This window comes from Dreissena polymorpha, chromosome 1, assembly GCF_020536995.1.
Source record: "Dreissena polymorpha isolate Duluth1 chromosome 1, UMN_Dpol_1.0, whole genome shotgun sequence".
NCBI lineage: Eukaryota > Metazoa > Mollusca > Bivalvia > Myida > Dreissenidae > Dreissena > Dreissena polymorpha.
Window position 1 is genome coordinate 16,627,914 of NC_068355.1, and position 27,801 is coordinate 16,655,714.

Genomic DNA, 27,801 nt, shown 5'->3' on the forward strand with positions numbered 1-27,801 from the left:
CAGACACCATTGCTATATGATAAGTAAACTTTTGTGTATATTTTTTTTAGGAAGTACATGAAAGTCACTATAATTTACAAACTGTTATCCTTTCTTTTTTTACGCATTTGTGAGTTTTAGGCTTATAGTAGGTACTTCAGTAACAGCATGTATAGCTTCATGACCAATATATCAACACATGACTACATGAATTGGTAAACAGCATTTTGCAAAAGAAAAGGTTGATTAATTACATCGTGTTCTGAGAAAACTGGGCATAATGCATGTGTGTAAAGTGTCGTCCCAGCTTAGCCTGTGCAATTCATACATGCTAATCAGGGACAACACTTTCCGCTTTTATGACATTTTTCATTTTAATGAAGTCTCTTCTTAGCAAAAATCCAGTTTAGGCTGAGAGTGTTATCCCTGATTAGCCCGGGACTACACTTGACGCACATGCATTATGCCCAGTTTTCTCAGAACACGACTCAATTACAAACAGAAAATCTCTTACTTTGAAAGGCACCTGCGTGAGGACGTCAAGGTCATCTACCTGCAGGTACTCGGCCCTCTCCCAGACAAACCAGATGTCATGGCTTATCAGCCGCCACAGCATGTCAAAGACCTGCAGGCAAACAGGTGCCACAATAACAATCTTAAATAAATAAAACATGATAATTTAACTTCATACAAAACAGAAATGGGATCCAATATTCAATTAATTTATTAATAAATGTAACCAATTAATCCCACTGCTTTGGTAGCTTTGATCCAGGGAAAAACAGCCCAGGAATTGGAAAATAATGTCTGCACTTGTACACTTATGACACATTTAAAGTTTCAATCGGTTGTCTTGAGGAGGGATGAAACTCACTATTCAAACTCGTGATATTTTTTGCTGCTGATATGCTATGCCTTTGCTATGTTCAAGGGCAAACAAGCCAGAAGATCAAAGACCCTATTCAGGCCTCGGCTCGGTATCACTTATTATCAGTGCTTCATGATTATGACATATATTTTAGAAGTTTACATTTTATTATTTAGAAATATGCAAGTATTTTGCTACTTAAAAACTTAAATCAAATATTATGACAGACTGACTGATAGAGTTACTTTGCTTGTGGTGGTAAAAATAACTAGAGCACCGCATAACAGGTGCCAACGCACGGCTGCGAAAGCTTTTTTTTTTTTTTAAAGGTCACGGTGACCTTGACCTTTGACCTTGTGACCCCAAATTGGGTGTTGCATGTATAACTCATCAAGGTGCATCTACTTATGAAGTTTCAAAGTTGTAGATCGAAGCACTTTGATTTTAGAGCCAATGTTAAGGTTTTAGCAGGAAGCCTACGGCGGTCGGCGGACTACGAGCTGGCTATGACAATAGCTCGGGTTTTTCTGAAAACAGCCAAGCTAAAAATGGGTGTGGCGTGTAGAAATGAGTTAGGTGAATGTACATATGAAGTTTAAAAGTTGTAGGTGGAAGCACTTTTATTGTAGAGGCTATGTTAAAGTTTTATATTAGAGGTCACAGCGACATTGACCTTTGACCTAGTGACCCAAAAATGGGTGTGGCATGTAGAACTCATCAAGGTGCATGAACATATGAAGTTTCAAAGTTGTAGGTGGAAGCACTTTGATTTAAGAGCAAATGTAAAGGTTTATGTTAAAGTTTTATATTAGAGGTCACAGTGACCTTGACCTTTGACCTAGTGACCCAAAATTGGGTGTAACGTGTAGAACTCATCAAGGTGCATCTACATATGAAGTTTCAAAGTTGTAGTTGGAAGCACTTTGATTTTAGAGCCCATGTTACAGTTTTATATTAGAGGTCACAGTGACCTTGACCTTTGACCTAGTGACCCAAAAATGGGTGTGGCGTATAGAACTCATCAAGGTGCATCTACATATGAAGTTTCAAAGTTGTAGGTGGAAGCACTTTGATTTTAGAGCCAATGTTAAGGTTTTAGCACAACGCCTACAGCGGATGGCTACCGGCGGAGGACGAGCTGGCTATGACAATACCTCGGGTTTTCTCCGAAAACAGCCGAGCTAAAAATGATGTGCAAAATTGTGAACTGACTTACATGGTCAGCACTTCTCATAGCAAAAAGTCTTGAGTCGACAAAGACATCCTCAGGCAAGACATTACACTTCTTCAGCTCCTCCACCACCCAGTCTACACGTGTCTGCTTCTGCTGGTCGGTCAGACTGCAAAACATAGATAACCTTTATTCCCTCAGATACGCACCTTACACCTTAAGAGTAGTCGTTTAGAAAATTAATTTAAATTAAAAGCTTCTCTTACTTGATTCAGACTGTCTGACTGGAAAACATAGAGAATAATGGTGTACAACAGACAAAGTGACATAGATTTACACAACCTGAAAACATTTATAAACAAATTACTCTGATTAATTACGAATCATATACCATTTTTTCTGCATTTTATTTGTGCATAAACTGTTGGTAAAATAAAACTTAAATTGCATGATAGCAGTAATGTTTTTGACAGGTCATTCACCAGTAACTGCAGAAAAACGCTATTAAATACTTTCACAACCATACAACCATAAAGACACAAATTATTCGTAATGTTACCATTATAAACACCACAAGGGACTTCTATACGCTGGCAAATGAATACAGTTTGGGTTTCTGGAAAAGATGGCAAGGACCATACAATGAAGATTTTTTTTTGATAAAACAGAATTTTATTAAGATCAAAGCATGATAACATGTTTTTATTCTTATCATAATCCTTCCCTAGACTAGTCTGTTTGGGGATAAATGAGGGACGATGACAAAAAGATCCTCCGCCTGTTTGGGGATAAATGAGGGACGATGACAAAAAGATCCTCCGCCAGTCAGGTCTGTTGTTGGCTGCTGTGAGTAGCTTATCCATGGGAAGGGATGTCCACTCTTTCACATTGCGCATCCAACATTTCTTCAGACGGTCTTAACAGCAAACTTCCACTAGCATTCCCTTGAGTACAGCCTTGCACAGTGAGTCATAGAGAGCTTCTTAAGGGCCAACAAGTGTCATTTTCTGTGAATCTTCATCTTGTGCTACAGGTTGGAGATGTGGAGAAATCTTTGGAGACACTTGTATTCAAACACATGAATCCTGCATTCTATGCCCGCGTGAATTATCGAAGTCCTGCAGCTGAACAGTTTTGAGGATGGAGGCTTTGAGGGACTTGTATAGCCTGTGCTTAGTGGGAAAGCTGATGGTGCTGCTTGTGAAATCCTGCTCAGTCTGGCCATTATTGCAGTCTACATGGAAATGCTTGTTCTGACCTCAGCGGCACTTGTACCATCCATAGACAGAGTTGCTTCCAATTACTTGAAGCTTGTCACCACTGCCAACTTCTTGCCATTCATGAAGATGTCTTAATTGGCGTTGTTGGTGCTGTTAACCATGAGTTTAGACTTCACCATGCTGACCTCTATCCCGCTCGCTCCGACTTTATAAACGAGTCTGGTGATGAAGTCTTGGAGTTGATTGCTGGTGCCACCCAAGACTTTAATGTCAGCAAATCCCAAGAAAGACATAGATGTGTTTTAGTCTTGGAGGGTCAAGTGCATTATCTTTTCAAGAAAAAGGTTGAACAGGACGGGGAGAGCAGATATCTCTGACGAACGCCCACTGATGCCTTCAGAAGTCAACCATCTGTCGATAGAGAAAAATGTTGCTGGAGTTTCCTTCATCAATTTTGAAGCAGTTGTTTAACCTAATTTTTCAGTCGGTTGTGGATGAAGTGAACCATGACTTTGCTGAGATGGCTGATGAGGCTGATGGTACTGTCAATCTTGTACATCTTGAGGTTCCCATTTTTCGGAATGACTAGAGACGGGGTTACTCCTTGTGTAAATTCTTCTTATTCCATCCTCTTGTATAACACTGGCATTGCTGCAGTTGTTGCCTCTTCTCCATTCTACTTTATTTATTCTACTATTTATTCATTTTATTCAACTTTGATATAAAACATTAATCAAATGCTTTATTTCAAATAAGTATGACAACATATTTGTATTCTTTTTTATATAAAAGATAAATCAAATATTTTGTAACAAATGTTTAATGTTATTATGACAATTGGTTTGATAACAATTGTTGGAATTATCCACAAAAATGTCTCAAACTTATTCATTTATGGTCTTAATTTATTCATCTTTATTTTCAAAGCTCTTGTTGTTATTGAAATTCTAAGAAATGTACAAGAAGGCATTTCATATAGCTTTTGAGAAGGTAGCTGAGACTAATTTTGGCCCCAAATTAGCCCTATTCATTGACTAAGTCTGCATATAGGCTATCTACACACACAATTTTAGCAATATACCTACATCCAGGCTGAAGTTACTGATCGAGCTTCCATGGGATGGATTAAGTGGAGCTTACAAAAACCAATTCACTTACCCGTCCATGTTCTCCAATCTCCTCAGATCGCGCCCAGTGAAACTCTCAACAAAATACTTCATATGTGTTCCAGAGAGCAGGTCCATGAGAACATTGTTCAGAAGTTGGTTGTACGGTGTTAAACGCAAGTTTACCCAGGCTGTAAAGCCGTTTATCTTCGTTCGCAGGGACATTGTAGTGGAGTTTTATGGTGACCTTAAGTTCTTTACCCTAGAAATGAAACCGAACCATTGATGATGCTTTTAATGATACCTGTGCAGAGACCATTTATTCATTAACTTTTATGCATCATAATAAACACCGATATAAATTAACAAAACTTTTGTGAATTGTAAAAAAAATCTGACATCTTGCTTGTGTAAAATTAGTTAAATTTTAAAATACATGTTTAATCCATATGTATTGCTAAAAGTAAAGAAAAGAATTATGGGTACTTAGTGCAAAAAGGGTTTTGAGCAATGAGAAAATTTATAACTTGAAGATTTGATAGATTAGATAGGTATTTTTCGCATTAATTTTTTTAAATGCTGCTAATTCGGCTACTGATTTATTGAGATCGTGTGAATTCTATATTCTTGAGTCATGGGAAATTTTCATAAAGTGGTTATAGCAAAAATATTTTATAAATATATGACAATGAATCATTATGAACATAACAATTAACCTTTGGTCTGTATATTTGTTGCCTTTTTTTCAAATGTTAATTGTTAATATAATCATATATTATATAATCGACTGTCTTCATAGTGTCCAACCACCATCTTGAAAATGTTTATTTGTTGCACTCTGATTGGCTATTTCAATTTCAAGATTTGCGTACTATAAATAGCCTTAAAACTGAGATTGCAGAGATTAATTTTTTTGGGAACAAAATATCAACAGACAATTTAGTATGGAAAATTTGTATAAATAAATTAATATAGATAGGACAGACAGACAGACAGACAAGTTTCCAGCACTACCATATCATGTTAAACCTTCAATGTCGCCCAAACAACAAGTACCTGCTTTCGAACCCTTCAGTGTGCATCATTAAAAATTAATTCGCCCCATATGATATGACCATGGTCACGTGACTTATGACAGCAGCCAATTTGTGTAAATTGTCAAGCAAAGTTAAAAACAAAAATAAAACTATGTTATCAGAAGTTTTTTTTATGAAAATCATTACATAATTATGTAAAAAGCATAAAGGAATACTATGATTTTTACGATTAATCTACTTATTCTACAGGTTTTTGACACATTTTCATTGATTTGCTGCTACGTGCGAGTCGCCGTAAACGAATTACTTATACATAAAAAACGGTGACCACAAAATTAGTGTGTGTGGGTGCATGCATATAAAATGTAAACAAATGAAGGGGTTCGAAAAGAGGTGAGGTTCGTGAAGAGGTACTTTAACGATAGACCTGTTTCGTCACATTTTTGATTGGCAAAATAATGGTGACCTGGTCAAAACTTTTTTCACTAAAGACTGCATATTGTGGGAACGTTCTATCACGTAATTTCACGCGATCTCTATGACCATGACTCTAAAAGAACACACGACTCAACAAGAAGCTACGGTAAGTTCTTTTAAAACCGAACCGTGCTACATTTCTTATCCAAGTATGTGAATTAAACTTTCATTTGCGTATAGAAAATTAAACATGAGAAAAGATTATCAGGAGTATTATTTTCACCCCGGATAGATACAAAAACGATAAATCACATTGTATCACTCGTGGATAATGTTTCCCGTGTCGTCAATTAGGGAAGTTGCTGTCTTGGTCGCCATTTGTAAACAAAGTCGGTTCATCTCGGATTTTATTGATATCAATACTCTAATCCCCGTACCGTATCGTATAAACGCAAATATATTTCCTAATGACAATAAACAAACTTCATTATAAGTTTTAATTCGATTTTCCGAAAAACTTACTTCAAAATAGTATACGTGAAGTAGCAAAGATTACTCGATTTTAATCAACGTAAACAAAACACAAATCAACGTCATTAATGGAAAGGATTTTCAAAAGACCATTTTGCTCAGAAAACGTAAACTTACAAAATTAGGGACCTATACAAAACAAGTTTACTGGAAGATAGCAAAGTCATCAGAGTTAGTCATCAGAAATCGACATTATAAAAACTTAAAAAACTTCCTGTCCATAACCATTGGGCCTAAGGGCTACTAAATTTGGGTGATAAAGGTGTACGGTCTTTTCTCCCCCTTTTTTAAATTAAAAATAACACTACTCACTGATAACGCAATAACAACATCAACATTTATTGGTATAACTAAATTGCTCCTTCATTTACGGTTCTTCAATCACATACTTCATTTTCTCCTACCTAAATATAGAGATAATAAAAAAATTTGGGAGGAGAAAAGTCTAGGGTTTGGGAGGAGAAAAGACCAGGGGAGAAACGTCCAGGGGGAGAAAAGACCGGAAATCCCAAATTTGGTATGTAGTGTTTGTTCAAATTATGCCCCTGGGGCCAAATGTATCCCTTGAAGGCTCCCATTAAAAAGTTGTTCAAGAAAATTTCATTCGGCAAAAAACATGGCCACAGGAAGTCGTTGAACTTTGCATGTTTATGCGTTTTTTGCTCTTTATTCATTATGGGATGAATCAACTAGTTTCTTCTTAAACTAAAAATTATAAGCAAAGGACCTGTGCGACAATTCCCGGGCTTTTTAGTCTGTTTAGTTAACACCGTAGTAACGTTTTCGATATACAAATATGCTTACCCTTCCAACTGTAAGCGCCCAGTGGGACGAGGGATAGAAAGAGAAAGTCACATGCTTGAGTACATTTCAATCCATGCGCATTGCAAGCTTTTTTCGCATAAAAAAAACAGTGGAGCGATACAGGGCCATCATGGCCCTCTTGTTAAAAAGCGTGAGGATATTGTGGTTTTCTCCGCCGTCTTTCCGTCCGTCTGTCCGTCCTGGCCACTATCTCCTCCTACACTATAAGCACTAGAACCTTGAAACTTACACACATGGTAGCTATGATCATATGTGCGACCCTGCACTATTTGGAACTTGGATTTGACCCCTGGGTCAAAAGTTATGGGGATTGGGGTGGGGCCGGGTCAGAGATTTTCACTCATTTTATGCCCCCGGTATGGTGCATTGGCCATTACTTAAGCAATTTTGAAGAGAGCAACTTAATATTTGGCATGCATGTGTATCTCATGGAGCTGCACATTTTGAGTGGTGAAAGGTCAAAGTCATCCTTCACGGTCAATGGGAAAACCCCAAATCCAATGGAAGTAATAAGCTTTAAAGGGAGGTAAGTAATGAACCTGCCTAATGATATATTTTTTAAATAAATTAAAGCGGCGCAGGAGGGGGCATTGTGTTTCTGACAAACACATCTCTTGTTTTATGTTATGTTACATTAACTTCTTCATTTCTACACCGATTCACGTCCAATTGCTAATTAACGTGTCTTATGACAAAACGGTCAATCTCAACTATGCTTGGCCCCATTACCAACCCTGGGGTACCCCCTGGGTAAAAGATGCGGCTTAGGGATACGCGTCGGCCTCTACCGCGCCATTTCTAATATTTGTGACTGTGCCCGGGGTCTTGCTGTAATTATTCGTTACAACTCTGGCGGCTTGGCGCTGAACATTTTCAATTTTATCAATATCCTTTCTGATGGTAAGGGTCCCACACACTAGAGCAATATTCTAAGGATGGTCTAACAATGCTGTTATATGCCGCTGCCTTAGTTTCCATTTTAGAAGAATAAATGTTTCGTTTTAAGAATCCTAAGCTCTGGCTTGTTTTTTCTACCTATTTGATTTACATGGGGTGACTAATTTAAAGTTGAGCTTACTTCAACGCCAATAGGTTTACAACAGACAGAGGTTGATTGTAAAGAGTGTAAGCTGTTTTTACTGGTTTACGGTTTCTCGTAACATGCATAATATGACATTTTGGTATGCTAAAAGACATCTTCCATTTGTGCTCCCACAATGATCAGATCATAGACTATCTAGATCTCTCTGAAACTGAATAGTGTAAGCCGAAGTTTTTATGGATCTGTAGATGACACAGTCATCCGCAAATAGACGGACGTTTGACTTTACAGACGGAGGTAGATCATTTATGTAGAGCAGAAGTTGAAGAGGTCAAAGAACTGATCCCTGAGTTACAACAGAAATCACAGGAGCCGTGGTGGAAGTTGCCCCATCTACAACAGCCTGTTTACTACGGTCTCCGAGAAAAGCTTAAATGCAAGAATGTTTAGTGCCCGTGATTCCATAATGGGCTAGTTTCAACAGAAATCTACCGTGATAAACAACATTAAAGGCGTTGCTAAAATCCATGATGGTAACATCCATCTGGTCTCTCTGGATGGTAGAAGCTAAGTCATAGATAAAACCCACAAGTTGGGTTTCGCAAGACCGTTGGGCTCGAAAACCATCTTGGTTGTCCAGCAGGATATTAAAGGTGTCAAGATGGTCTTAGATGTTACTAACAACGATATGTTCCAGCAATTTACAGGCAATACATGAAATGAGACTGGTCTATAATTACTAGCTTGGTACTTTTCACCTTTACAAAAATAGGACTTATAAAAGCCATGGACCAGTCAGAAGGGACAGAACCAGAAATAAGTGATTTGTTGAAAAGAATTGTAAAAAAGGTTCGATTTCCTTTGTAGATTCCCGTAAGATTCTGGATTTGATTTGATCTGGCCCTGCGGCCTTGTAAGGGTTCAGTTTGAGCAGGCGTTTCTTAACACCATTTACCGTAATATTTATTGATGGCATGTTTTTATACGGGCTATTACCAGGATCTTGATATGAGCTGTTTGTGTCATTAGTAAAAACGGAAGAAAATTATTAATTTCAGACTTCAGCTTTTTCTTTGGGGTTAGATTTTTAAGACCCCCTCATCCCTCAAAGGTGCAACACCACATGAGTCAGTTTTAAGCTTTTTATGAACCCTCAAACACGTTAAGTTGTCCCATGTTTATGTTCCGTTTCGTCACATATTATGTTGTTCATGTAGTCCCAATAAAAATTACGACTTTTCTTTTGTATTAGTGATCTGATCTTCTTAATATTACTTAGTGGTATCAGATAGTCTGTTGGTTCATCAACTATTTGGTTTAATGAATGAGCATCTGCAAAGGTTACAACTTTGTTACATTCTTCTGGGTGTGAAGCATTAGAGTCTACAAATTTATTTTTCCAATTTATATCCCCAAGGTTGAAATCATCCCCAATTAGGGTTGTACTATTTAATTTGTCAGTGAGGCTTATGATACGATCCAGCTCGTCTATACATTTAAAATCACTATCAGGTCGGTATGCACTGCAGACCCGCAGGTATTTTGTTACCATTTTTCTTAATGTTTACCCAAATAATTTCAGATGAAGATTTTAATTTAACAGGAGCATGACTTTTAAACTCATTTTTTCAAATGAGTTTAAAAGTCATGCTCATGTTGAATTAAAATTTCGACTTTTCTTTTGTATTAGTGATCTGATCTTCTTAATTTTTAGAAGTAAAGTGTTATTTTTAGTCTAGTAACCAGTACAAACCAGTACCAGTATTTAACCAGTATAAAAAAACCCGCCTCTTGTCTTGCCTTTTCGATCATTTCTGTTAACATTGTAATCGGATGGAAACACTTCTGATTTTTTTAAATTTTAGGCTTGAGCCATGCTTCGTGACCCAGAACAACATCAGGTTTTACAGTAGCTAGCATAGATTGGAAAGTTAAATTTTTCTTCTTTACAAACTGACAATTTACAGTCACAATTTTGAGGTGTTGTACATACTGTGATTTGTAAGTTGGTAATTTGTTGTGTCTCATAGATTGAGAGTTTGTAGTTGTGCATGGTTGTTTACCGACTGGTCTGCTACAGTGTAAGGGTACTTGCTGCCCAGAGCCTGGGGATTGCATACATGTAAGGACGGATGAGTTCTCTGTACTGACATGTAATAATGAATGATCTGATTGCATCGACTTTGTGTGATCAAAGAAAGTAGAGTCAAAATGAAACACACCACAGTTTGTACATTGCCACGGTTCATTTGAGTGAACACAATGAAACTGATATGAAAGTGAACTCATGCCCTGACATTCTGCATGAAACCATGTATTGCACTCTTCACAAAAGACCCCTCTATCTGAATGCCATTTAACTGCTAAGTTGCAAGTTCCGCATAGGTCTGAACTAACCAGACCTGGACTTGATTCTGTATTATTTCCTAATAGGATGAGTAATAGACATAAATAGAATAAAGTGAGACGGTTCCTACCAAAAAACTGCCTCTTTTTTTCAAGTGAGTAGACCTGAACAGAGCCCAAAATACAAGTTAAGATTTTGGTTATGATGATTAATTAACTAGAAAAAAATGGTTCAATAAAGCTTTGCCTGCTTTGTTGGTATCTGTTTACAAAGTTAAACCAAAGACTTGTTGTGACTGTGAGATGGGTCTGTCACTTTCTGAGGTTTTTTCATGTAACTAGATGCAGGGTCTTCACTTGTAATATGAAGAGGAATGAGCAGTAGCCCCAACACACAAAGAGTGTATGCAGACATAATGGTCTTCAGGTATCGTACAAGTACGTAAATTTAGAGGTCGAAGAAAAATTTAAAAGGTCGCAAAAATACGTGACAAAACAACAAAGTGTGGTCCAAGATCTGTTATGGCAGTAAGAATGGAAAATACTGGCACACTCTGTGTAAGTTGTCTCAATACCTGTTGAACGATACATAGTTGGCCTGTGGCGCACACAAACCATACGTATAGAGAATAACAGGTTACTGCCTGACTTTTTGTAATAGAACAGGCAAGGCTTAGAATAATATAACGGCGAGGCTTGCCATGCCTGATATATTACAAAAAGATCAGACAGTAACCTGTTTTTCTGTTTATCATACCTCTACGTCGCCGATACTAAAGAAATAATGAATACAATCGCTAATAAGCTGCAGTTTTAGCGGGAAAGAATATCTTTTGTCGTTTGACGTGTCAATAATGACGCCATGAGCACGCGCGCTTAATATTTGTAAGAAAATGTTTTTTGCTGTTTGTTGCGTTTTGTGTGTTAAATATATTACATCTTGGTATCAAATTGTTTGTTTTGTTGATAGTGATTCGATTTTACTAAAAAAAAATACTTTATAGTTGATTCCGAGTAATATGACCATCCTCCACACATATGACTGATATAAGAACTTCATGTTGACCATGATATACTTTTTTATCCCATCATCAGACGTGCATTGTCGAAATAAACCACTGTGGAATAAATTTTCCTCTATTTCAGCAGTGCTGAAATATAGCTGTCACGCGCGGCGAAGAATGTTCATATTACTCGGAATAAACTATAAAGTTATCATTTTTAGTAAAATCGAATCAGATTCAACAAAACAAACAATTTGATACCAAGATGTAATATGTTTTTAACACATAATGCAACTCAAAAAGCAAATAAACATTATTTACAAATATTAAGTTCGCGTACTCGTGACGTCATTATTAACACGTCATACGACACAATGCATGTTGTTTCACGCTAAAGATGCAGTTGTTTAGGGTCTTTTTTTCATTATTTCTTAAAAATCGGGTACGTAGAGGTATGATAAACAGAAAAACAGGTTAGTTACTGATCTTTTTGTAATGTATTAGGTTCGACACGATTAAAATAATGAAACAATGTTTGCTTAAAATATCTTTGGGATTTTCCGTCTAGTTCGATTTTCCTATTCTATTTTTAAAGAAATAATTTACTACTAAGAAAATTGATGGGATAAATAGAGAATACTTGGTCGGTGCCTAATAAAGCAAAGCTTATTTTGCGAGGCTTAGAAAATCTGAACCACGAGCCTTGGCGGAGGATGGTCATATTACTCGGAACCAACTATAAAGTAATCCTTTTTAGTAAAATCGGATCAGATTCAACAAAACAAACAATTTGATACCAAGATGTAATATATTTTAAAGACAAAATGCTACACAAAAAGCAAAAAAAACCACATTATTTACAAATATTAAGTGCGCGTACTCATGACGTCATTATTAACACGTCACACGACAAAAGTCAAATTCTTTCCGTTAATGCTGCATGCAGTTGTTTAGCGTGTTTTGTTTTCATTAATTTTTTTGAAAATCGGGGACGTAGGGGTATGATAAACAGAAAAACAGGTTAGTAACTGATCTTTTTGTAATATGTTAGGCTCGGCACGAATAAAATAATACAACAATGTTTGCTTGAAATAACTTTGGGATTTTCCGAGTAGTTCTATTTTCCTATTCTATTTTTAAAGAAATAATTTACGACTAAGACAATTGATGGGATAAATCGGATACTAGGTCGGTGCCGAATAAAGCGAAGTTTATTTCGCTCGGCCCAAAAATCTGAACCACTCACCAAGGCTCGTAGTTCAGATTTTCTAAGCCTCGCAAAATAAACTTCGCTTTATTCGGCACCGACCTAGTATTCTATATTTCTAAGTCGTCAATTATTTCTTTAAAAATAGGATAGGAAAAAATAGAACTACCGGTACACGGAAAATCCTAAAGTTATTTTAAGCTTACATTGTTTTATTATTTTATTCGTCCCGAGCCTAATACATTTCAAAAAGATCAGTCACTAACCTGTTTTTCTATTTATCATACCTCTACGTCCCGATTTAAAAATAATAATAATTAAAATTACTAAAAAAAACTGCAGCTTTAGCGGGATTGAATATCACTTATGTCGTTTGACGTCTTAATAATGACGTCATGAGTACGCGCACTAAATATTTGTAAGCAATGTTTTTTGTTAGTATCAAATTGTTTGTTATGTTGAATCTGATTTGATTTTACTCAAATGATTACTTTATAGTTGATTCCTAGTAATATGACTATCTAGAAGAGTCCGCCGCGCGTGACAGCTATATTTCAGCATTGCCGAAATAAAGGAAAATTTATTCCACAGTGATTTATTTCGACAATGCATGTCTGATGATGGGATAAAATCAGTTGTTGTTTAGGAATACTAGCAAAACATTTTGTTTCTAAATCAAGCTCTCCGACAAAAAGCTTTCACCAATCAGCGACTTGTTAACATAATGCGACATGAAATCTAACCAATGAAATGTAGCGTATCTTCAATAATTACATGACGTTTCCACATGAAATCCACGTTGACGCCGACAATACAAAATAGACATATTTTTAAGCAAATAATGTAGTAACTAAGTGTGTTTGTCGGAAAAAAATCAAGTTATATGTTTCTGGTTTCCATAAAGACCAATAGACAATGTTGTCAGACGCCCCATTTCTCAGGTAACCCTTTCTTATTCAGTTTCATATTTGATCTATCACGTTGTTGCCACTTGTTTATTTTTACCGGGTGAAACGTTACACTGTGCATTTGAATACAGTTTTTTTTTGCTTTTTGTGAAGACAGCTCATGGCTTTGATACCTGGAATATTATCGGCATTTTCAAGAAATTGGGAAAATAAATTGGGTTTTTAAACTGCACAAACACCATCATGATTAGTCCAACTTGTTGACGCTCTCAAATATTAAGCTACTTTTTATATAGGTAATATTTGGAGCGTCCAACGGCTGAACCATTCGATTTGTGTTGGAATTTTTTCCTTCTTTGTCTATATTGTTGCGCTATGATTTTGTGCGCAACATTCAAGCCCCGATATAAGACACTTAATATCAACGGATTGCAATAATATTTACATACCTGTGTAGATAATTCATTTTTCAATAATGTTCCGTGAAAATTATGTAATGACACTTTGAATTTTGCACGCCTGAGCAATTTAAATCTAACCACTATTCAATTTTTCAATATCTCTTGATTCGCTCGCTGTGTAGATATAAATCAATAACACACCCTCGATGTAAAGCATCTGGTTTAAAGTGGAAGAATAAACAGCGTAAAATACAGTTTGCGTTCGTCTGTTGTGGTGCAGCGCGTTACATAGTAAACCGATGTTATACTTTTCTGGATTAATTTAGCATTGTTTTTTTTTCTAAATTGACAATTAAAAAGTTCTGAAATAAATTACATCTTTTATTTTTATTCTGTACATAAATAAGATTGATACAGATCGTACAGTATACCGTCCTATGTAACGTAGAATGTAAGTATATAAAACAACACAGACAGAGGTGCGAAAATGACATGCATAAACACTCACTGAAACTTAGAACAGTGAATAGAAACTGCACCATATCTGTTTTGAACATATGCTTATTAAATCGACAAAGATTAGCATACTAGATCTAGTTAGGTAAAAGTCGGTGTTAAAAGATCATGTTAAATAAAATTACGCGTACACGTTACACCGTAATGCCTTCTTCTGATTGGTTCATATTTAAATCAGTTTCATGACATGGCTACAGGTCAGTGATTGTTTTGCAGATATAAGCAGAAGTTTAACTGAAGAATTCATGCCTTTCTAACTTCGAATCGACGATATTTGATGTAAAAATGGACTTCTGAATTAAAACTGAATGAGTTGGTAATGTTATTTTGCAATTTTACGCAAATTGATGAAAATTTAAACTTTCTGGTTTCCACCACAAAAAAGGTCCTTCAACGATGAGACGTTCCAAAGAATTTAGCCCATATAAAAAGTATCTCTAAATTCTTTGCGCGTCTTATAAATGAGACTACATCATGATCAACAGTTTTCCACATAATAAGCTCAGACAAAGTCTTCAGTCACATCAGGCAACATTTTATAAGGAGGCGCTTCATCTTCTTCTGAAGAACTTCTGCTTTCAACATATTGATATCAGACAGCACTTTGCTTTCAGAAATCAACGATGACAATGCAAAAGAGTCACTAGTCTCATTTATAAGATGCGCAAAGATTTTAGGGTGTGTATAAAACGCGGCATTTAGCGCAGACTGCAAATTGCAGGCTGCGTTATCGGGCCATAAAACGCAGCCAATATAGACATCGTTGCAGTCAATATAGATATCGTTGGAAAACGCAGGCAATATAGACAAAGAAGGAATACGCAGACGATATGCAATATAGTTTATGTGCTATATTTAACTAATTTATTTATTGCATTTCTGTGAATTTATGAACCATGGACATTCTAAAAATGAATGTGCTATATTTAACTAATTAAATACTTGTAAGTTGTATTGCATTTCGTTGAATTTATGAACCAAGAACATTCTAAAAATTAATATCAGTCAATTTGAAGTTGAATATTGATACCGGGAGGTTTATTTCACAAGATGTATACGATATATAAATAAAAAAGAATATAAAGTTGTAATAAAAAAAATATGACTGTATATACACATTTTATTGCGTGAAACTTATTCGAATAATAGGAAATTCTAATTTAAATTAAGAGCGATGGTTATCCCTATTTGTTTAAAATAATGAAATATTAAAGCTTTAAACGTTTTAAACTCATTAACGAATACACAGCTTTTAGCGCAGACAATATATAAAAAGGAAGAAAACAGATAAGGTCAATGTTTCGTGATGATCAGGCCTCGACACTAACGGTGGTCCGGGGACCCGAGGCCCCCAGATTTCGGCGAGGACCACCACTTCTTTAAAGATGGGTGGTCCTCCGGGAACCCTAAATGTATAGAACCACTTTGTCTCGATTGACCATTTGAATTTTTAAAAGTGCCTCCAATTTTTAAAGAGCGGCGTATAAAAAAAATCTGTAAATCTTATCCGAAAATGTACTGCGAATCGAATGCAGGCGACTGAGCATAAGCGGCCAGCGTCTGTCAGATGTAAATATTGATTTTCGACGATGTAAGCAACCTACAGTGCAGAGAGTATATTGAAATCACTGAAGCGTGTAAGTGTTACAAACGGTGTTTTTACTGCTATTGTCAAGTTTTATGGGGGTTATTATCGGATTATTAATGGCTCCTTTATGATATTGAGTCCCCAAAAAAGTAACACTGGGACAAACTGTCACGATGATCAGTAATTATAATAATTATTAGAGCCGCTATTTCTTTAATCAAAACCATAGGCGATCGGGCTGGCAAAAGCATTTAATTTCTCCACAAAAACACATGCCGGTAAACACTTTTTTGTACAGGTATTTGTGAGCATTTCTGTTTCATAGTTCCATTATTATAATGACCTTGGAAGGATATAATTTGATTAAGATACCAACAATTTCTGAAATAAAAAGTATATCGTTCACTTGGTGTACTATATTTCGGATATGTTAAAATTCGGACATTTAAAGATAGTGACATGCATGTGTTTGTTTTTTGTTGATAGTATGTAAAAAAAAATGCTTTATGTTATTTCAGGCAACTAGAATAGATGGTGGTAATTATCTGGGCCTTTCTGTCAGGAAATAGGCGTGAACAATTATAATTTAATTGATCCTGGAAATCATCCACCACTAACAGAAAACGTTTAAACAACAGAAGCTGGTGTATGACATGTCCAAATGACCATATATAACTGTTTAACAAATAAAGTTAGATGATTTACTTTCTGATGTTTTCTTTTTCTTTTTCCCTTTCAAATGATGTAAATTGGTGTGATTGTATGTTTAAATAATTAATTTTGAAACATTTAGGCAGCATATTGTTTAATACATTGAAGTTAACATTGTTATATTATTTTGGTTATCTGTGTTGTTTATCAAGTTGAAAAAAATGGTATTTATATACAAATAAAGCTTATTAAGACTTATGAAGGTATGACTAATGAAGGTACTTATTGTTTTTTATGTAATAATATACTTTTTAAAGTGATAATATAGGCAATGGCATTAATGTAGTAAGGTTTCTTTAAATGGTTGTTCTTATTAATAAGGTTGGAATAATCGACAGTTTTCACGGCGCGAAAAAGTTGCAACGAGTTTTGTTGAGTCAGTGAAACCCCTGAATGCGCGTAATTACCTTTTATTTCTTAAAAGTTTATAATAAGAACTTTCGAAACGCTAAGTTCTGGCGGCGAAGGGCAATGCTGAAGATGATAATGCTGAAGATGATTATGACAAGGATGACGATGCTGATGATATTGATGAAATACATGATATCAAAAGTTTACAAGAAAAGGTTATGAGCTTTTAATGGGTCTGCTTTAAATGGCAACAGAATTGAATATAGGAAATAAAAATATGTACTAGTATGCTTCTTGTACTTATTTGCCCTTACGCAGAGAGTAGCTGTGTGTTGAAACAAGAGGACTCCCTAGTTTGGGTGAGGGCCACCAAAAGTTGAAAGTAGGGTTCCCTCCGGGTACCCTGTCAAAAAAGTTAGTGTCAAGGCCTGATGATGGGCAAAATTGATTCTAAATAAAAACTATCTAGCATTTAAGCCGTTGAACTAATGAAATTGTATTGAGAATTTATTTATATGAATTTAGGAACCTAGATGTTCTGTATCAAGATGAAGACATAATAATGTGTTTTTATGAGCACAATTGAATAATTAAATTGAGATAATATAAATGTATAACTGTATGTATATTTAATGTATGTATAGATTAAACGCAATGTTGTTTTCATCGAAGCCAATATGGACATCGCTGCAAATTGCAGGCTGCCTTATCGGCATAAAACGCAGCCAATATAGACATCGTTGCAGTCAATATAGATATCGTTGGAAAACGCAGCCAATATAGAAATAGAAGGAAAACGCAGCCAATATAGACATAGAAGGAATACGCAGCCAATATGGAAACAGAAATCAAAAACTTGTGAAATTTTAAAATGACTGACTCTGTATCAATAATTCGAAGGTTTTAATTAACATTATATGTATGAAAGTATATAAGGTCCATGTTATTGTAAAACTTTTAACCTAATATATTTTCAATCGGAATATCGAACAAGTTGAATTTAATCTTCAAAGCACACAAATGTAAACGAGTTTTAATAAAAGAATACTAATTTGTATTAAAAATTATTTTATTAATGAAATACACATTTTACACATTTTATTGCTTTCAAATTATTTAAATAATTAGATTTCTACTTGAAATTAAATGCGTAAGCAGGAAGGCAGCTGACAGCGCAGCATATATATATATGGAAAACGCAGCTTTTAGCGCAGCCTATGTAGATATGGAGGCAAACTAATTAGGCAGGTTTGGCGCGTGTGGTCGTTATTTATATTAAATGATGAAATATAAAAGCATTATACGTTTCGAACTCAGTAGAGCAATAAAGAATTGGATTGTACCTTGTTTTGTGTTATCATCCATAAATTAATCCTCATCCAAGGGAGAAAATGGAGCAAGCATATTTCTGACACGTGAATAAGTTTTATTTTGCCATGTTTACTTGTTAGAATTGAAGAACGATATGAGAAGCTTAAGAATAAACAAAAGACCGTTTGAAAGGAGTGTTATACATGTTAAACCAGGGTTCTGTTACAGTGTCTGTCCGATTATCCTTTATTGTGGGATAGTGCGTTTGAAAAAGGTGCGAAATCTGTCAACTTAATATACAAATATAATGAATGTGACACCTGTTGACTAACTTCTCAATATTTGACATTTGTAGACGTTCGAAGGACGCCGGTCACCGGGGTTTTAACTGCACTTAATTGGTCTGAAGGCTTATGTATCTTATGTTCGTAGATATGTCTGTGTAGTTATGAAAATGGAGGTCTCACAAATTTAATAAATTAGTAATTCATTTGCACGTTATGTAAACGCCTGTGTTACTCAACAAATATAAGCAAAATATGAGCAATGCAAATTTGTTTAAAATAATTTCTTTTCCATAATTCTATCAGCAACAACAATAATAGTTAAACAATAACAAGAGACTTCCTTTAAACAGAATAAACAATACAAGCGGAAAGTGTCGTCCAAATTAGCCTGTGCGGACTGCACGGCAACAACAATAAAAGTGAAAAAACAAAATAGCAATCAACAAAAAAAAGCAATAACCAAAACACCAGCCAATAGAATCACAATATAAACAATGCAATTTCTTAGTACATGTACTGTGCAGTCCGCACATGCTAATCAGAGTCGACAGTCTCCGCCCAAACTGGATTTCCGCTAAGAAGAGACTTCATTTAAACAGAATATACAATACAAGCGGAAAGTGTCGTCCAAATTAGCCTGTGCGGACTGCACAGCAACAACAATAAAAGTGAAAAAACAAAATAGCAAACAACAAAAGCACAAGCCAATATAATCACAAAATAAACAATGCAATTTCTTAGAACTGTGCAGTCCGCACATGCTAATCGGAGTCGACACTCTCCGCCCAAACTGGATTTCCGCTAAGAAGAGACTTCGTGTAAACAGAATATACCATGCAAGCGGAAAGTGTCGTCCCAAATAAGCCTGTGCGGACTGCACAGCAACAACAATAAAAGTGAAAAAACAAAATAGCAAACAACAAAAGCATAAGCCAATATAATCACAATATAAACAATTCAATTTCTTAGAACTGTGCAGTCTGCGCAGGCTAATTAGAGTCGACACTCTCCGCCCAAACTGAATTTCCGCTAAGAAGAGACTTCGTTTAAACAGAATATACCATACAAGCGGAAAGTGTCGTCCCAAATTAGCCTGTGCGGACTGCACAGCAACAACAATAAAAGTGAAAAAAACAAAATAGCAAACAACAAAAAGCAATAACAAAAGCACAAGCCAATATAATCACAATATAAACAATGCAATCTCTGACCACGTCGCTGTAGAGTCGGGCTGTGACAGGCGCTTGAGCAGTGGCAGGCGCTGAAGCTCTGGCAGGCGCTTAAGCTCTGGCAGGCGCTGAAGCTCTGGCAGGCGCTGAAGCTCTGGCAGGCGCTGAAGCTCTGGCAGGCGCTTGAGCAGTGGCAGGGGCTGAAGTTCTGGCAGGCGCTGAAGTTCTGGCAGGCGCTGAAGTTCTGGCAGGCGCTTGAGCAGTGGCAGGCGCTGAAGTTCTGGCAGGCGCTTGAGCAGTGGCAGGCGCTGAAGTTCTGGCAGGCGCTTGAGCAGTGGCAGGCGCTGAAGTTCTGGCAGGCGCTTGAGCAGTGGCAGGCGCTGAAGGTCTGGCAGGCGCTGAAGCTCTGGCAGGCGCTGAAGTTCTGGCAGGCGCTGAAGTTCTGGCAGGCGCTGAATCTCTGGCAGGCGCTGAAGCTCTGGCAGGCGCTGAAGTTCTGGCAGGCGCTGAAGTTCTGGCAGGCGCTTGAGCAGTGGCAGGCGCTGAATCTCTGGCAGGCGCTGAAGTTCTGGCAGGCTATGAATCTCTGGCAGGTGCTGGAACTGCAGCTGGTGCAGGCGCTGGAGCTCTGGCTGCTCACTGTTCGCTCCAAGCACGATACAACTGCTGCAGTTCCCCTAATGCTGAGATGCAGCCCGTCTCTACTCAGCATTTCCCGGACGATACCTGTTTTTAAGAATTTTGCCTGCATTTAAAATACAATCACACATATCTAATCATAGTGTTGAATATATAAAAACGTACATGTAATATTCCATGGACGGGTAAATGTTTAACCATTCCGAAATGAATACAAGACAAAAACGAACGCTTCCTTTTAACTAACTTGCCGTTCCTCTAAAAGTAATATACAGTATTAATTCAATCAGGAGTATCTTTATGTAATGTGGTACGCAATCCATTATACAATGAGTGGCATAGAATATACAAAATATAGAGAATGTAAATGTTTATACCATGTGCCCTACAGAAGCCTGGCACTTCCAGAAAGTACAGCCATGGCAGTTTGGCTGCCACTCTGGCCAGCATCTTGTTCACCGAGGTCGCATCCTGGTTAAATGCATCCAGAACGCTCGCCGGAATCGAGCCTCCAGGAAACATGTTCCCGCCTCTAGGCAAAATCCCCACAAGCACGATGCTCGCACTGAAAACAATTTCGATTTATATTAATTCAGTGCATGTTCCTGTGTATTAACATATTTAATAGTATAGTGTCAAATCGCATTTTTTAGGAGTATTTGTGAGCAGAAAATGGAATAATTTAAGGAACATTCAAGGATGATAACTAATAAATATGAAGACTTGACCATAACAAAAGTTCTATATTTTTTTTTAAACATTTATTATTAAAGTGTGACCAATATTGGCATTACCGTGGGTTAGCAGAGCGAACCTTTTCGCACAACTGCTGGAAATTGCGAACGATCTCAGCAGGAGACGAATGTCCGATGTCGTTCGCTCCTGCAACGATGACCACGACCTAACAATTAAAAATCAAACTTTCTTTTAGATTTATTCAATACGTAATATATATCAACACAAAAAACGACATATGTAGAAAACGGGTATAGCTTTTATATGATCAATTTATACAACTTGCTTGAGCAATGCTTTTTGTATTTCAACAGTAATTTCTTTTTTTTTATTTATGCAAGCGGTTTAAAAACAATGAATCGTTTGTTTGCAACTTCAATTTTTTTTTTTAAATATAACATATGTACTCAATATATCCAATCAACAGCATTTCTTGGATGGTATTTCTGATTAACATGAACTCAATTATATCATACAGCTCTAAGTGTTACAGCTCGATAAGCTCTTCTTCGACCTGCTGTGGTGATCCAGATCTTATCTACGCTTTAAGGCGGCCACTAGCTACGTTACTCCAAAAATTGTGAAAGAAATTTGGTACATTTATTGTTTATTTATTCCCATAATCAGCGATACATGCTTTTGGCAAAATGAATCATATCATAAATACATATACACAATAAGATGAAGTTCGGCTATACCGAGAATTACTGTATGATTTATTGATTATGTTATTCCACAGGTACAGATAAGTAATATATAACACATACAAATCAATAAATCAATGACATCTTTTCGTTTTATGCAAGATTGATAAATTTCAATACCTCACGGCAACGTTCCACAGACTTATTGACATAATTTGTTTAAATAATTCTATGTATTAAACGGCAGTCGATGTTGTATTTTGCCCAAAGATCTTATAAATAAAACAAACACCTAGGAAATTAATTGAGATTCAATCGAACCAGTAATTCATACACTCTTTACACTCAATATCATTAACGTTAATAGTATTAAATCTTCTAAGTGATGCAAACACAATCGAAATATAGTGATAAGATACAATAATAGACAACAGGCATCAGGTTGATATTAAGGCGAGGAACTGAAGAAATTCTATTATTTCAGTCTTTAAGTCAACAATGACTACCACTATTATTTTAAGAGATTCGGTAAATTGGTATAAATAGGAATTATCACACCTTTAGTCGACAAGCGTGTGCACTAATTGAGTTGTTTAGCCATCGGATGAAAATGTATGGAGTTGATGTTATCAATTGGGAGATGTTTGCAAAGGGTTAATATTAATTACCCAGACTTGGTCTTTGTCATTAATGTATCTTTTTATATGCGACTACGCGCTGATTTTTTTTTTGAAATGAAATATTCAAATGTCCTATATATATATTATGTTTTAATGTATCTTATTTACAATATATGATAAATAAGACGGATTACAAAGTTAATCAGTGTATTGAGTGTATCCCTGTATTGAGATTATAATAGAGGGATCACCACAGCAAGTTGCAAATACACGGTGTATTCATTCGGGTCGGGTTAGATGTCATTTTTATCAGTGTTTAATTGTTTAATATAGTTCGCATCTCTTCGCGGACGACTTGCTGAAGCATTTCGCGTTGCAATGATGTGAGTTGAATCTTTTGCGCATATCTTTTATAGAACCGACAAGTCCGTTTAATAGTCACCAAGCATTAATTATATCGAAATATAAATGGTATACATTTATTTGAAACAGTCAATAATATATACTACATTTAACAAGGAAGTTTCAAAAACAATAGCTTCAACATTTTTCATACTTTGACAAACGGACGCCTTGTTGAAGCATTTCGCGCTGCAATGATGCGAGTTGAATCGTTCGCGTATAGCTTTTATAGAACCGACATGTCCGTTTATTAATTATTAAGAAGTTAATAATTTGTCTTAAAACAATTAATGAAGATCCCATTACGTATGGAAAACTTATTGCGCACACAATTATAGGAAAAAAACGTAAACCGCGCATATATGATTATCATACCTACATGTATTTAAACATGGTTGTACGAAACAATGATTAATTTTACACCAATTCTTTATCATGCAATTTTTACAAGAATCAAATGTTTATTTATTTTCTACTTTAATAAAAATTTACCAAAATTTTTAAAATTTGTACATGAGTTACGGTTCTACATTAATTAATTAAATATTAAATTGTTTAGCATGAACAAATTAAAAAAATATTTATTTAAGTATTCCATACTACAGCCTTATCTCTAGACAACCCCTATCAGTACTAGCCTTATCTACTCCTCGATAATCAGTGCCCTCATCAGCTCTGAATGACTGACAGATTATCGGTTTATTGTAATTTTAGTGGTGAGAATTAGGGTATTGTTACTGATTAGGAGACAGCTGTTTTCAATATCTTTCATAGCTCATTATAAGTAAAAAATATAAGATTATACAAAATTTATAACAATTAAATAGAAATTAGAATACAAATAATTAAAAAACAAAAAAACATGAACGAACAAATAGAGCTCTACATAGACTTTCCACTATTATAAATCAACACGCGAACCATTACACGTATTTGAATTAATAATTGCAAATTACATATTTTCCAATATTGGTTCAAAATACTTGAATCGAGTGATAGAAGTATCACAAAAACAAACATGCATCTATCATTCAATTTAGTTTATTTGATTATTGCTTTGCTATTTTAATAATTGTTAGTTGTATATAAGACCTTTCACACCTATTGCAAACATTCATATAACCCGTGAAAAACACCGACCACAAGTGTAACAGAGCAATTAAATGTGACAACCGTTAATTCAGATAATTAAAAAAGGACATAATTATTATTTTTACTTATAAACTTCTTATAAACTTCTGATCATAGTACATCCTTCATCTATTTCTATATATTTTTTCGAGGCCTGCGAGTTGACTTCGAAAAGTGCGAGTTGACCAGAAATGCCGTGCGAGTTGACCAAAAAACGTGCGAGTTGACTACCGTGCGAGTTGACCGGCACCCATATATTATACATTTAACAAGGAAATTGCAAAAACAATAGCTTCAACATTTTTCACCCAAGTAACAGTTCAGATATGTCATCAAAACTATATGGGTCTTCGTCTCAATTATAATCCAATTAACGGGTAATGCCAAAGTGTTACACAAGAGAGTTGTCATGAGATGTCACGAGGACCCAAGCTACCACCCCTGCAAATGTGACGATTGCATCAAATGCAACTATTAATTTTGCTTTAAGTTGCAATATTAATAAAATTCCTATTAAGATGACAGTACAAACAATAAACAAGTGGTGCCACTTAACAATAAAACATCAGTGCATTTTGGAACGGATTTATATTTTTAATTATACAGCCTGTTAATAAATTTTTGTTCGTATATATGGAGGAATGTGTAATGTTGATATTAGCCTGCTATACAAAGTAAGTTATTGTTTGTATGATTTCCATCATACTTATAAATTGTGGTAAATTTAAAGACGAACTTCTAAAGTATATCTCCAAATTAATTTAAAAATGTTTCATAACAATATGGTTTTATTCACGCACAAAAGCAACAACAGGTAACGTTAACTCACCTTGCAGGAGGACACGATTTCAAAAATCGACTCCTCTTCACACAGATCTACCGTTGTGAAACCGGAGTATGACAATGTTATAATGTCCTCACTTTTGAGATACTGGTGCATATACTTCACCTGGCTGTGTCCGAAAATCAAAGCCATTCTTTTACACTCACTAGACGGCACACGAAAACACTATAGGAACTATACACACAAAAAGAACACAAAATTACAAAACACTTCTTCCAAATATCGCAATAAACACACACAAAAAAACTGTTGAAAAACACGAAAAAGCACTTAACACACAACACACACAAAACACGTATTCCAAATATCACACTAATCACTGACAGCACTGATATTACAAGTAATAACAATGATATGAAATGGATAAAAAAAATCGGATATAAATATACGACTAAGAATTACTCGCTAAAATATAACAATTTCTTTAACAATATGTGTGAAATTTCATTCCTTAAGATGCAATTTAAATAACTTTGAAGTCATCTGAGCAAATAAACACCCGGCATAATTAAGGGTCTTTTGGGTTGAAATTCAAATGGAAGTATTAATTGGCAGGTAATTGATGTACATTCTTATATTCACACTTAGACAATCTCGATAAAATAAAATTAGCCACAAACAACATCAATAAGTTTTTGCCTTCTTTCTCTATATTGGCTGCGTTTTTCTTCTGTTTCTATATTGACTGCGTTTTCCTTCTTTGTCTATATTGCCTGCGTTTTCCAACGATATCTATATTGACTGCAACGATGTCTATATTGGCTGCGTTTTATGGCCCGATAACGCAGTCTGCAATTTGCAGCGATGTCCATATTGTCTGCGTTGCAAACCACAATTCGTTCAATCTATACATACATATACATACATACATTTTATACATTTTATATAATTATGTTAATACAATTTTTATTACTCATGTGTGCTCATAAAATCAAATTATGATGTCTTCAATTTGATACACAAAATAATAAAATGTGTATAAATTTACTGCCATTATAGCGATAAAAAACGATAAGTTTTAAAATTGTATGGACCTTTACCACTTTCATAAATAAAAACCGTATTGATACAGTGATTCTCCAACTTTTTTGCCTTCTTTCTCTATATTGGCTGCGTTTTTCTTCTGTTTCTATATTGACTGCGTTTTCCTTCTTTGTCTATATTGCCTGCGTTTTCCAACGATATCTATATTGACTGCAACGATGTCTATATTGGCTGCGTTTTATGGCCCGATAACGCAGTCTGCAATTTGCAGCGATGTCCATATTGTCTGCGTTGCAAACCACAATTCGTTCAATCTATACATACATATACATACATACATTTTATACATTTTATATAATTATGTTAATACAATTTTTATTACTCATGTGTGCTCATAAAATCAAATTATGATGTCTTCAATTTGATACACAAAATAATAAAATGTGTATAAATTTACTGCCATTATAGCGATAAAAAACGATAAGTTTTAAAATTGTATGGACCTTTACCACTTTCATAAATAAAAACCGTATTGATACAGTGATTCTCCAACTTTTTTGCCTTCTTTCTCTATATTGGCTGCGTTTTTCTTCTGTTTCTATATTGACTGCGTTTTCCTTCTTTGTCTATATTGCCTGCGTTTTCCAACGATATCTATATTGACTGCAACGATGTCTATATTGGCTGCGTTTTATGGCCCAATAATGCAGTCTGTAATTTGCAGCGATGTCCATATTGTCTGCGTTAAAAACCACATTTCGTTCAATCTATACATACATATACATACATACATTTTATACATTTTGTATAATTATGTTAATACAATTTTTATTACTCATGTGTGCTCATAAAATCAAATTATGATGTCTTCAACTTGATACACAAAATAATAAAATGTGTCTAAATTTACGGCCATTATAGCGATAAAAAACGATAAGTTTTAAAATTGTTTGGACCTATAAATAAAAACCTTATTGATACAGTCATTCTCGAACTTTTTTGCCTTCTATCTCTATATTGGCTGCGTATTCCTTCTATTTCTATATTGGCTGCGTTTGCCAACGATTTCTATATTGCCTGCAACGATGTCTATACATTTGCTGCATTGGCTGCATTGACTGCGTTGAAAATAACAACCCGTTTAATCTGTACATATACTTTACATACATTTATTTCATAAACAATTATGTTAAACAATCAAAACATATTATTATGTCTTCTTCTTGATACAGAAAAACTCAATGCGTTTATAATTAAACTGCCATTTTAGCGATTACAGTGCTCGAAATTAACTTTTTTTTCTACTTGCAAAACATTGCGAGCAGCTTTAATACCAACTCGCAAAATCAAAAACAGTCTCGCAAATTTTGCAAGAAACATAAAAAAAGTTTGGACGTTAATTTAGTACTATAAAAACAAAATAAAAAGTACTTAACATACACATTTTATTTCTGCAATCATACAAAGATATCAGTTCCTTGGACCATAAGGGTATTGTTTTCAAATATAAGTGTGTCGTGTTCACTCAGAAAACAAAGTTTAAGTGTCAGTTTTGGGATATTTTTAATGGGTTTTCAATCATTGAAAAAAATCAGCTATGATATCATGTTGAGAGCGACGTCACCAAAATACAAATCAACGGTTAACTTTGCTTTATCTTTCGTATTTTTATTTCCGTCTGTAGGCAAAAAGAAACTAATTATGTTTGGCTTCGACGCCATGTCTGTTCAAGTTCAATGAACAAATGTGAATAGTCGACTGTTTCACGTTTTTTGTACCAATACTATCCGCGTATCTGTACTATAAG

At 35.3% G+C, this 27,801-nt stretch overlaps 3 protein-coding genes across 9 annotated transcripts in view; 1 reads left to right on the plus strand and 2 right to left on the minus strand.

Moving 5' to 3' along the window:
• The window catches only part of LOC127872130 (ankyrin-3-like), an 80,877-nt gene that overhangs the window by 48,998 nt on the left and 4,078 nt on the right, over positions 1-27,801 (minus strand). Inside the window, exons 1-4 of one of the 5 annotated variants that reach the window (XM_052415490.1) lie at positions 6,111-6,196; positions 4,397-4,606; positions 2,064-2,187; positions 494-604 (exon numbers count right to left, since the gene is read on the minus strand). The exons of 1 other annotated variant lie outside the window; for it this stretch is intronic. In XM_052415490.1, coding sequence (XP_052271450.1) covers positions 494-604; positions 2,064-2,187; positions 4,397-4,569 — 408 coding nt within the window. In that variant the 5' untranslated portion in view covers positions 4,570-4,606; positions 6,111-6,196. Of the gene's footprint in view, positions 1-493; positions 605-2,063; positions 2,188-4,396; positions 4,607-5,060; positions 5,207-6,081; positions 6,197-27,801 lie in introns of those variants that run through there. 3 more of the 5 variants (XM_052415483.1, XM_052415476.1, XM_052415496.1) reach the window with 3 other exon arrangements.
• LOC127872391 (protein FAM199X-like) overlaps positions 13,134-27,801 on the plus strand; it is a 31,874-nt gene continuing 17,206 nt past the window's right edge. The window contains exon 1 of one of the 3 annotated variants that reach the window (XM_052415731.1): positions 13,134-13,171. In XM_052415731.1, coding sequence (XP_052271691.1) covers positions 13,149-13,171 — 23 coding nt within the window. In that variant the 5' untranslated portion in view covers positions 13,134-13,148. Of the gene's footprint in view, positions 13,172-13,424; positions 13,695-16,186; positions 16,216-27,801 lie in introns of those variants that run through there. The other 2 variants (XM_052415723.1, XM_052415736.1) reach the window with 2 other exon arrangements.
• On the minus strand, positions 19,619-21,415 carry LOC127872380 (keratin-associated protein 10-8-like). Its single transcript, XM_052415715.1, has 2 exons — positions 21,012-21,415; positions 19,619-20,721 (listed from the first exon to the last, which is right to left on the minus strand). Exons 1-2 carry the CDS (start codon positions 21,154-21,156, stop codon positions 19,856-19,858), a joined length of 1,011 nt encoding a protein of 336 aa, XP_052271675.1. The 5' UTR covers positions 21,157-21,415; the 3' UTR covers positions 19,619-19,855.